General features: G+C 32.6%; 1 protein-coding gene across 1 annotated transcript in view; it reads right to left on the bottom strand.

Moving 5' to 3' along the window:
- Positions 1 to 12,710, bottom strand: part of Lrp1b (low density lipoprotein receptor-related protein 1B) — a 1,500,426-nt gene that overhangs the window by 89,384 nt on the left and 1,398,332 nt on the right. Inside the window, exon 79 of the mRNA XM_013030060.1 lies at positions 3,556 to 3,672. Coding sequence (XP_012885514.1) covers positions 3,556 to 3,672 — 117 coding nt within the window. The remainder of the gene's footprint in view (positions 1 to 3,555; positions 3,673 to 12,710) is intronic.

Genomic DNA, 12,710 nt, shown 5'->3' with positions numbered 1-12,710 from the left:
TTATATACTCAGATTTAGAAAAATACTTATGTCATTCAAGTTTGTGCAGAAAAATCATCACATAAAAACCATGTTTAAGATTTAGCATATTTTTAATACAGGCTGTGAAGTTGTTAGAATTAATATCTTGGCAGTAGAGATATGTGAGAGACTAGACATGTCACTCAGAACATAAAAAAGAAAATATTTCTCTTATCACTTTCACTATCTTCAACATTACCAAGCATTTTCTGAGGGTCATTAAATGCAGAGTAATCTTCTTAGCTACATAGTTAAAGGACAAGTATCTGCACACATTTACTTCTCCCATAGCACAGGCACTGGCAGTTCATGAAACTTTAAAAAAATAGTCTAAATCACATGAATAATTGTGTTAGATTCCGCAGATGACTTGTTTTTCAAGCAATCATGGGCTTTTTTTTTTCAAAAATAAAATAAGTAAAAAATTGTCATGCTACAAATGTACATCTCTAGTCCCAGCACTTGGAACACTAATACAGAAAAGTTATGAATTTCATACCATGCGTAACATAATAAGTTCCAAGCCGGCATGGCCAAGATAGCAAGACCCTATCTCAAAACAGAAACAAACATAAAAAGGAAATTACAATTGTCTGTGTAAGAAATAGGATTAAAAGTTAAAATAAACTTGCAAAATCACCACAGGATTATCATTTTGGCTAAAAATAGTATTGATGCATCATATATTTGAACATTAACTACAAATTACTATTAACTTTTTATTGAAAGAATTATTAGCTCAAATGTTTATACTGAAATTTTAGCAAGAAAAGTGTATTTATTTTCTATGAATGATCTATAGATTTTAAATCACAAAATAATGTTTATGAGTATCTAGAGTTTTCGTCAAAGTTTCTTGTGTAGTAACATATACATTTAAGCTAAATTTGGCTAATTCTTCATGGTAGTAAGTTATAGGAATGTGGAAACATATCTCTACATAATTATAAATAATGATAAAAGATAACAACCTAAGATTGGTGCAGCAAAACTATATTTTTAAAGTTTTTTTAATTTTACAAATATTCAGAACTAAAAATTAAAACTAATTTTATGCAAGATTATATGTAAAATATTATTACTATTAGGATTTTTTTCGGTAGTGGGGCTTGAACTCTGGGCTTGGGTGCTGTCGCCGTGCTCTTCAGCTCAAGGCGAGTGCTCTACCACTTGAGCCACAACACCACTTCTGGTTTTCTAGTGGTTTATTGGAGATAAGAGTCTCATGGACTTTTTTGCCAGGGATGGTTTTGAACCGTGATACTCAGATCTCAGTCTCCTGAGTAGCTTGGATTATAGGTGTGAGCCACCGGCGCCTGGCTATTAGTTTTAAAGCTTCAGATTTTGGAGTTTTAGAAATATCATCAAACTAACCAAATATATAAAATTAAAGAGTTTCTGCACAGCAAAGGACACAGTTACTAAACTAGAAAGACAGTCAACAGACTAGCAGCTGTTTACCAGCTATACATATAAAGATCTAAGATCCATTACCTATAAGGAGCTAAAAACTCACCCCTGGCAAGTTAACAACACAAACAAATGAATCAATGGAGACTTCTCAGAAGAAGTACAAATAGCTTATAAACATAAGAGGAAATGCTCAACATTCCTGACCATAAAGAAAATGCAAAATCAAAACCACATTGAGATTCACAGTTAGATTGGCCAACATTGGGAATTTGAAAAATAAAATTAAAAAATAAAATAAATGCTGCAGGACTGTAGGGGCAAAAGTAATGTTATTACACTGTTGCTAGGAATGTGAACTAGTGCAAACACTCTGCATGGTGGTTTGGAGATATCTCAAAAACTAAACATGGCAACATCTTATGATTCAGTCATACCATTATTAAGCATTTATCCAGAGCGTTACAAGTCAGGATACAGTAAAGACAACTTCACATCCATGTTCATTCTGAGCTATTCACAATAGGTGAGTTGTGGAAACAGCCCAGATGTCCTACAACAGATGAGTGGATCCACATGTAGTACACATATCCAATGGAATTTTACTCATCCATTAGACATTATAGTATTATGTCATTTGCATGGAAATGGATGTACCTAGATCAAATTGTTTTAGGTGAATTAAGCCAGGCTCAGAGAGAAAAGCTACACGTATTTTTCTCATGTGTGGAAACTAGATCTAAATTCCAGTTAAGCATGATAACATATCCAGGGCTCAATACATTTATACTCCACTTGTGTATAAAGGACAGTACATCTTGAGGAAGAATTTAAAGGCATACTTCTTCTGAATGACTAAAATATTATTTATCAAAATGAATACTAGGAAATGAAAACATGTATTTTACTTATTTCATTTTTGAGGGAGAAAATTAGGGGGCACAGAAAAGGAAGGAGAAAGGGTGAATAAAGGTAGCCATTACATTCAATATACACATGTGAAAACTGAACTATGTAACTTTTGGGTATGGACTGGAGGAGAAAAATGAGGAAGAAGCAAGGAAGGGGTGATATTGTCAAGAAACATTTTACCCATAATCTGATTTATGGAATTGTAACCCCTTGACACAACTACTTAATCAAAACAATAAAATAAAAATAATATAGAAAAGGTACTACTTTGCTATATTAATTAATTGGTTAACTTATACTTCTATATTTATCTATAAAAATCACATTATAAAATCAGACTTAAAAAGAACACAGTGTACTCACTACCTTACTCATGTAACTGTAACCCCTCTGTACAGTATTTTTATAATAAAATATATATACAAAAAGAATTTAGGCAAAAGTACAATGAAAATGATACTATCTCCTTAGTTTTTATAAGACAAAAGCCATCAACAAGCCTATTTTAGGTACCCATAATATGCCAGTATTCAATCTTCATGAATCTATTTTGAACAATATGTATTCAATAAGGAAAGTGGGTTCAAGAGGGAAGGAAAAGAAAAGGGAAAAAATAGATTCATTCAAAAGACTCTAAAGGCAGTCTGGGGAGGCTGAGCCAAGGAACAGAGGCAGAAAATGAGAGTGGAAGATGGGAACCCAACAGAGAAGCAAAAATAAAAAAGCAAAAAAAAAAAAAAAATGGAGCCAACTAAAGTATAAAGCTGCTTCAGTGGACACTGGTGGAAGAGGCACATTGCATTCTTTTATAGCCTGATTTTCACTTGCACGATGTCTACTTTTCACCAATAACTCTTTCTGTGTGTGATTTTGATTGCATATAGTAATCTCTTTCCTGTTTTCAACGAAAATTTAAATGTAAAAACTGTTTTCAGGTGCTAATCTTAGCTATTTAGTTTACCCTACTCAGAAAGAAATAACCATAGAAACAACTGAACTAAATTATTTACCACTGGATAGAAATGACTTGTATCTAAATCAGTAAATTATTCTTCCTTGTCTCTTCGTTATTCCAGTAGGATTAACATTTAATTAATATATGAGTTGAAAGTGGAATAAAAGGAAATCCAGAGTACAAATCATCCCATATTTACATGTTATGGTTTTAAACTCTCAACAAAATTATAATAAAACCCAAAGCATTTCACTCACCTTGTTTACTACTGACAGAGACAACTGAGTCAGAACCATCATACAGAACACTGCCAATAACGGAAAGCTCAAAGTCAGCCCAATAAATGCGTTCACTAAAATGATCCACAGCCAGACCTGAAAAATCAACAATGAAAGAAATCTGAGATTCCTAAAACTTATTTTTATTTTGTGGTGTGTAATTACAATTAATATTTTCTTTGAAGACCACACAAGTTATACATTGTATACATCACAGTACTGTCAAAACCAAAAAACAAAAACAAAAAACTAAAACTTGAAATTCCCTAATTCTTATTATAGATAAACATGCTCAATTGAACAACATTTAGTAAGTTATAAACAAAAATCTTATGTCATATATCTAAAACAACATTAATATGCATTTTATTATGCGTTCTGATTTCTTAATTGCAGCTGTAATAATCTTTTACATGATGTCTTAATCTTCCTAGCATATGAAGAATATATTAGTTACTTAAATCACTGTTCTGACAATTATTCCACAAATCTATATTTCCCATAATGGATTTAAGATATAGCCTTCATTGTGAGACACCTATATTCATGTTGAAGTATAAGTGACTGTATAACTGATATTTGCAATAGGAAAGGTAATAATAATAATGATTCTTTTTTAGCCTAATAATTAATTTCCTCTGAAATTGTTTCCTCATTTTCTATTATATCTTAAGTCTTTGCAAGTGATAACATAAGCTAAAATAATGTATAGTAAAAAGCCATGCAGGAAGTGGCACTGTGGGTCAAGCAGTAGAGTACTTGCCTTGAGCTGAAGAACTGAGGGATAGCACCCAAGCCCACAGTTCAAGCCCCACGACCAACAAAAAAACAAAAAACAAAAATAATAAGCCATGCATTTGTTTCATTTTTTATGTTTTGTAAATATGTTTTGCATTTGTATTTCATGTTTTGTAAAATATATTAAGTTTGTAAAAATGATTGAAATTCATACACTCTTCTCTTTGGGACAGGTCATCATCAAATAGACTATCATAGACAATTTCTTTAACAGGAGAGTCAGGAACTATGACCCAGACTGTATTAAACAACTACAAATATAGACATTTATCCATGTGAAATCCACTTTAGTTATACATAGTACATATTTTGAAAGTATAATATATTCAGAATATTCTCAGTAGAATGTTAAAGAACTTACCCAATTAGAACACATAATGAACAATTAGGGTATATGTCAATATCAATGTGGTGGATTAAAGGTATTATTTGAGTTTATGCTAAATTTGCAATCTTATGGACCAAGTTTTAACAATTAGAATAACAAAATGCAATCAAGGTAAATTGTGGCTAATTATTCAGTTCACCATATGGATCTGTTCTAAATCTTTACAAACCAAAAATAAATATTGTGCTTGAAAAAACATAGAATTGTACTGTCCAATGATTTGCTGAGAAATTATTTAACAATTAAAGCAAGTGGTCCGTGCTTCGTTAGTTTTTACTGAATGATTAATGTACTATTTGAACACATGTTTGGAATTATATTTTGGTTTCTTTATTTATCAATATGAGTAACATGATGCATTGAATGTTCCATTCCCTGCTCCATTTATAATGGTCAAAACAATTGTTACGGAAAAGTTGCAAATTACTTTCCTATTGGGTATAGTGGCTCAAGTCTATAATCCTTGCTAACTAGGAGATCAAGTTTGGAGATCAAGTTTGTTACCAACTCTGGCAAAAGAACTATATACAACTATCTCCCACAATATCTCAGGGTAGTGTCCCGTATTTGTTTTCTCTGTGTCCTGAAAAGCACGGTGTTTGTAAGTGATGTGCATAGTGACATGGAAACACATAATTAGGAAGATTACAGATCAGGCCAAAGTAAGAAAAAGAAAGAGAAACAAGGAAGGAAGGAAGGAAAGGAGGGAGGGAGGGAGGGAAAAGAAGGAAGAAAGGAAGAAAGAAAAAAAGAAAGAAAGAAAGCCCTATCATAAAATTAATTAGTGTACCAAAACTTGAGATATAGCACAGTGATAGCAAGCAAGCAAATAAGCCCTAATTCAATCTCAAGTAGTACAGCCTCTCTTCCCCTGCTGAATGTATTTTCTTTCTCCTCTATGAATTCAGAACAACTAAGTTGATACAACAAAAAGCTCTCCAACAAAATTGTTTGTATATTTAAAGGTATTGCATTAATTATGGAAGAGAAAAAAATATAGGAAGCATGTGTGATCCAATTTAATTAACTATATTGTTTCTCATATTAATCACAAGCAGCAGTATAAAGTCAATAAAAGTGTCACACAGGTATCAATGGCTCACACCTGTAATACTAACAACTTAGGAAGCTCAGATCTGAGGATTGCAGTTAAAAGTCAGCCTGGGAAAGAAAGTCTGTGAGACTCTTATCTCAAATTAGTTACCAAAAAGGTAGTGCAGGCACTGTGACTTAAAATAGTAGATCATTAGCCTGAAGCACAAAACCAGGGAGAGTGCCAAAGCCTTTGGTTCAAGCTATAGGACTAATATCAAAAAATAAAATAAAATCACATAGTATATTAAGGCTACACACACCTTTATCAGTTTTTGTCACATAGTGTATTATTGGATTGAATTACATCTATTTGAAAATTATATAACAAAGTTTTTGGATGAGTGGGATTTTTATTGCAAAAAAATCCACAAATCAATGATTATGATCTTTCCTTAAGCCTTTTAATAAAAGAGATAGCCTTTTAAATTAAAAAGTTAATAAAGGAATCAACAAACTTTTTCTATGATACTGATAAAAATCGAGTTTATAGAAAAAAAGCACACACATACGCACTTTTAACGTATCACATCTTTTGTATTTAATAAAGAACCAATAATAAAATAGACAGGTCATTTTCCAAAAGGTCTTAACTGAACTGGAAATATAAAAAATACATATAATCAAGGTATTAAGAATACACAAAATTTAAAACAAAATGCTTTCTTATTTTAATTAAGCATAACAATCACAATTTGAAAGGTTTATAAAGGATGTAGACATACACTAAATTTCACTTGTAAATGATAATTGCATTAGTCATTTACTCATTCCCTTAATTGTCTGTCTCTTGTGACAGACAAAACAAAACAAAGGACATTTTGGGGGTATTTGGGATGTTACTTTTTTAAGTCAGAAAAAATTCAAAAACCTCTATTAGTTTCTCTATTTCTAATATAGACTAAAGGAGAAAAATGAAATAAGCAACTATTGTAAGAAACAACCACAGTAGCAATGAAATATTAAAGACAGAACACCTAGAGTGATTAATATGGTTAAATCATTCTTTTCAGAAATATATAAAAGGATTATATACATTCTGTGTTTGAGAGGAAACCAATATTTTTCATACAGTAAAAACCAACAAGTTATGCTACCATGTTTTTACTTAGTAGATGAGGGATCAAGAAAGTTTGATGGATGTGAGTTTGTGTGTGTGTGCACTCATGTGGCTGCACACATATGGAATTATCATCTATCAGACAGAATATTATGGCATTTTCAGGGAAATGAAGAGACTAAGAACAGTTATGCTAAGTGATGTAACAACTCAGGATCAAAGAGAAAAATAGCATGTTTTTTCCCCTTATATTTCGAAGTTATATGCAGAATATAAACAAACATGAAAATATATAGAGTTATGCATATGTGTACACAATTTGCTAAAGTGTGATATATTTATGAGAGGATTCCAATGGTGTTACTCATCTGAACAGCTGGAAAACTATTTAATAAAATGAATAACAGGAAATTGAAACTTCTTTGTTTAGGGACAGGAATGCAAGCAGAAGTGGGCAGACAAATAGGTAGAGGAAAAGCAAGAGAAAACAGCCATTATGTTCAATGTACATATATAAAAATGTAATCAGGCAATTTGAGGGTTTGGATGGGATTAAAAAGATGAGGAGATTTGAAGGCAAGGGTGACATTTATCATTATACTGTACTTCTGATCTGATTTCTTGAAATAAAAAATGCTTAAAAATTTGAAGGAAAATAATATGGGTATTGAAGTTCTAGAAGATACTACATCATAAAATATATTTTAAAAAATTTAAACTGTTTCTGAGGTACATTTCCTATTTATAAGCTGAAGTTCCAAACTACACTCAGTATTTGTTTTATAAACAGATTTTTTCAAATAGACATATTTATTATGGGGCTAACAAAATAAATACTTCAACAAAAGGCATAGTAATCCTAAAATTTTATGTTTTATTTAGAGACTTTCTATTGGTGAAGTACAATCTATTTGTTTAGTGAATTAAGAAACTGTGACTGGTTAAGATTAAATAAATTCCTTAATTTTTGTTCAAATATCACAATTTGAAGAGATAGGCAACATAAATAAGCCTCTAGATATCAAAAGTATGTTATTTAAATTAATATCACATAATCCTACATACTCGTATATCAAAAGGAAAACTAGGCAATGCTTTTATTCCCACCTTATATTAATCCAGTGTGTATAGGACTATCTTCCTTGTACTAGTACATAGAGGTCTTGAAACCATTCCATTGGTTAGAGTGTTAAATGTTGTAGCTACCCATTTATTTATTCATTCAATACATTTATTTTTAATAATTTGCTCATTACAGTCACTATAATATGTCTAAAGGGCTATAGCAAAAATATTAATAATGGCTTTTGATGCAAGTCATTTATAGGTTTGCTTCACAGAGCATGCTATAAAGAGCTAATAACATAATGCATCATTAAAGCAGTGGATAGATGACTGTGTACCAAGAATTGAAAGAGTAAGTGCTATAAAGCCTCAGAGAACAAAAGTGTTCTCATCGTGATTTAAGAAAGTTTGTAATGGCAGTGCTCATATAGGCTTTGATTTCATGGTAGAACTCTCACTTCAGATCATACAATTGGACAGGGACAAGTTCATTTGCATTTTTGTTGCTCATCCTGCTGGTAGCAGCTGTATCTTGTCAAAGTACAGAATATGATTGAATGTACTGTATATCAGTGAAATTATTCACCTCCGGATGGAAAAAGGAAAGGTGTCATTGACTGTAAACTCACAATAAAAAGAAAACAATTCAATCCTTGAAGATAAATATACATCTTGTTGTGGTTACTGATTTTAATATAGTACATTAGTTAAAAAATATTTATATACACAAGAATACAAAGCAACTAATATCAATAAATCTAAGATTGTTTGGATAAGCAATAGATGTATTTTCATGAAAAGGTTTCCCAAGAATATTTGTATATGTGCTCAGAAAATATGTCCATATATATGCAAATAAAGGACAATGATCAAAATATTTTCAACTTTTTAATGTGGCTTTTTACTAATGGGAAATTTATGATATTTTAAATTATTTTTGTTTTCCCAAAAATCTCTCGACTTATTTTGACTAATTTGCAAGCAGGATCCTGTAACTAAGAGTTAGTTATTAAGCACTATAAAGTTAATATGCAGTGATACTATTGCAGCAACATACTAAAGCCAATAGTTTTCATACTAAAAAAGTCATTCATTTTTAATTCCAGTATCTGTTTTTGATATATGTAATGCATTAATATCATTTATATTCATTCCTGAAATTCATTACTTCAAACATTAGCAATGTAGTCAGGCATAAGGTGCTAACATTTGTAATCTTGCCTATTCCGAAGGCTGAGACCTGAGGATCCAGGTACAAAGTCAGCCCAGGCAAGATAGTCTATGAGATGCTTATCCTCAATTAATTAAAAAGTCAGAAGAGGAGCTGTGCTTTAAGTAGTAGAGCCCAGCCATAAACTTGAGCAATTAAGATCAGGGAAGTTGCCAGAGGCAGAATTCAAGCCTCAGCCACCTCACCCCCCCCCTCTCTCTCTCACACACACACACCCTATAAAACTGTACCAATTGGCAAAACTCTTCTTTATGTTTTCCTGAATCTCAGATAGCTGCTATCCTACTTTCAACTTCTCAGATACTAACTTCATAATATTCATAAGTGAGATAATTATGGCCTATTGTACCTCATGAATATGTGAAGCCTTTATACGACAACCCCTCCCAAAATTGAAGTCACTTATTTAGCAGATGACTATAAAGAAAAGTAGTATTTCTTCAGCTAAGAAAAAAATAGTGCATAAAAGCTGGCATATGTGACTTGTAGATTTTAACTGATGCACAATGAGAAAATAATCTAACAAAATGTACTAAATATACTAAGTAAATATACAAAATATACTAAATGAAATGTTATGAATAGACAGAATGATTACTAGTTTTAAGGAATTAGTAGATTTTTTTTTTTTTTGTCGGTAGTGGGGCTTGAACTTTGGGCATGGGCACTGTCCCTCAGCGCATGGGCACTGTCCCTCAGCTCTTCAGTGCTCTATCGCTTGAGCCACAGCTCCACTTCCGGCTTCTAGTGGTTTATTGGAGATAAGAGTCTCATGGACTTTCCTGTCTGAACCTGTGATCCTCAGATCTCAGCCTTCTGAGTAGCTAGGATTACAGATGTAAACCACCCGCACCTGGCAGTATTAGTAGATCTTACAGGTATGGGTACTACTACACTTTCTCCCTTACTCCTCTATGCTCTACTAGGAGGAGGGACTAGAAAGTCAGAGACCTATCACTGCATTTTGTATTGGTATGCCAAATTCCAAGAATTATGATTAGCACAAACTAATTATTAAATGAATGAGTGTGTAGATGACTTCCAAGAGGCTATTCCTGTAAATGGGACAAAAGTTCTCCAAACAAATATTCTGATCTGAAAATATATACATATCCACTAATCATGAGGTAGACAACTTGCACCCATAGCATCCCGGACATCTATGGATAGATGTCAGACCAGAACTCATTACTTGCTTAACATGAATCACTGAAACATGTAAATGTTCTCAAGACTCTTTAGGGACTAGCTCCTTCTCAATTATCCAAGCCTCATCTCATGTCACATTCGAGTTTATTTCCTACTCACATTGACTTTGCATCACTGCCTACTTTGAGGCCTTTGAAACTATGTTCTTACTTTATATTACAAATATTTCTATCCTTAACTTTGTCATGGTTTAGTGACTAGTCTTAACAACCAACTGTTTAAAAGACTTTCCTTTCTGTTGTAATTAAAGTGATATCCTGCAGCATGACACTCATGCCTGTCAGTGCCATTTGCACACTGTGCTGTGCATGCATGCATTCATGCAAGCACACTCACACACACTTTTGGTTTTGCTTTTATAGGCTACTGAATCCATATTAAATACAATGATATATATTATGAATAGCAGTGCATGGTATACAGCAAGCATTCAGTATTTTCTTGAATAAAACAAGAATGGTTAAATAAAAGGAAACAAGATGGCTGATTTTAATTGACTATCCCACTTGGATACATTTTCAGTCCCTTGCTTTCTCATCATAAATTCCACTATGCTAATTTTGCTTCTCTTTGTCTATTCATCACTTTGGGCAAATTATACCAAAATACTATGTCTAAAGACATACTTTATTCAAAGAACTGAAAGAAAATTGCATGACAAATCATTATTGCCTAAAATATCACATCTAATCCTGTTAGTATTTAAACTTCCCTTTTTAACTCTGGTTCTGTTGAGTAACTGGTTTATAAATATAAACACAACAAAATTCTATTCTCTGAATCATATTTTAGTGCTCTATACTGGAGCCCTTCGACAAGGATAGATCTATTTCACTTAATCGGTATTATTTATCATTGTTCTTTGATTTAATAATGATGAAACCAAACTCTGAACATAACTTCATTCTGAGTTCTTGTTAATGAGTGATTCGTTGGAATTTAAAATCTGATATTTCTAACACCCAAAGGACATCTTCATTAAAATGTCTTATGATAAATTATTATCCGCCCATTTTTCAAATACCTACACATTATTCAAGCATTTGTTCAAGTAATGCCTTTCATGCATTCATTTTCTGTATGAGAGATACTTTTTCTCTCTGAATTCTGATAAGATTGTTAAGCATGAAAGACAGCTCACATTTTGCAAAATCTTCACTTACTTTTGAGACCGCATCAATCTGTTTCATTCTCAAATATGCACTTTCTGAGAAATCATACCTTATTCATTATCAAGTCCCTTTTAGTGCTGAGCAGAGTGGTTACTAGTGAAAATGCATTCATCTTATAAGGTCCACCACAGAAAGTGGTGTGGGAACTTCTTAGATACCTTTTCTAACATTGGGGAACCATTTCCCAGTTGCCACATTAGCAGTTCAGGGCTTACACTTCACCACTTCTCCAGACATTTGTGCTCCCCTAATTGGTGTACAATTGCTTGGGAAGTCAAGGCCCAAAGGTCAACCAATGACTGATGAGGCAAATAAAAAGCTGACACCCTTCATGCCTTGCATGAAGTTTGTGCTCCATCCCTGGAGCTTCACACCCAAACTAGACTTTACTTGAAAGAGTTTTACTGCTGCTTTCCCCTAATCTCTCCAGCTTTTTCCAGGTTTCTCCTAAATATCAATGTCTTTATAAATAACCTCTGAAAGAATGATCATGTCAGGTTCCCTTCTGCAGACAATTCTGCAAACTGATGCCATAGTTATTGTTTGAAAAGAAAACACATTATACATGGTATATGAAATATGAAATCTAAGTTTTTTTAAATAAACTAATTTCACACCTACTTCATAGAGTCCAAAATTAATAAAAAATGAAAATAATAGGAGTGTTTAAAAATGAAGATTTTGTATGGGACACATTATGCTGCTTACCATCTCCATACCCTTTCAGAGCTGTCTTGCCCTTAGTTGGCAATACAGGAGTTTGGTTACCCTGTCCCCCTCTTCTCTTTCCAAATTCAGAGTTTTCCATTCTCCTCATGAGAAGCTCTTTCTTCATCTGTTCACCTGCTTGGTTTATTTCTTTGTATTTGAGTCTCTCCACAAATGTCAATTTTCCACATTTCAGTGAGGATCCTAACAGTCACGACTATCAATACTAACTGTTTTTTACTGTGAGGTTTTCCTCTATTGCCCTTATGGTTCTGTGACATTATATGATTTTATAACCTATTTCCCATAGTAGAATATCTTTCCTCAATCTGGTGCTTAAATAATAATATATAAATTACACTGGCTGCAGAACCAAGCTCACTGCAATTCCAGACTAGCCTGGAAAAAAAG

Source organism: Dipodomys ordii, unplaced genomic scaffold, assembly GCF_000151885.1.
Source record: "Dipodomys ordii isolate 6190 unplaced genomic scaffold, Dord_2.0 Scaffold126, whole genome shotgun sequence".
Lineage (NCBI taxonomy): Eukaryota > Metazoa > Chordata > Mammalia > Rodentia > Heteromyidae > Dipodomys > Dipodomys ordii.
The sequence above is the reverse complement of the archived record's forward strand: the minus strand, read 5'-3'. Positions and strand labels throughout refer to the sequence as shown.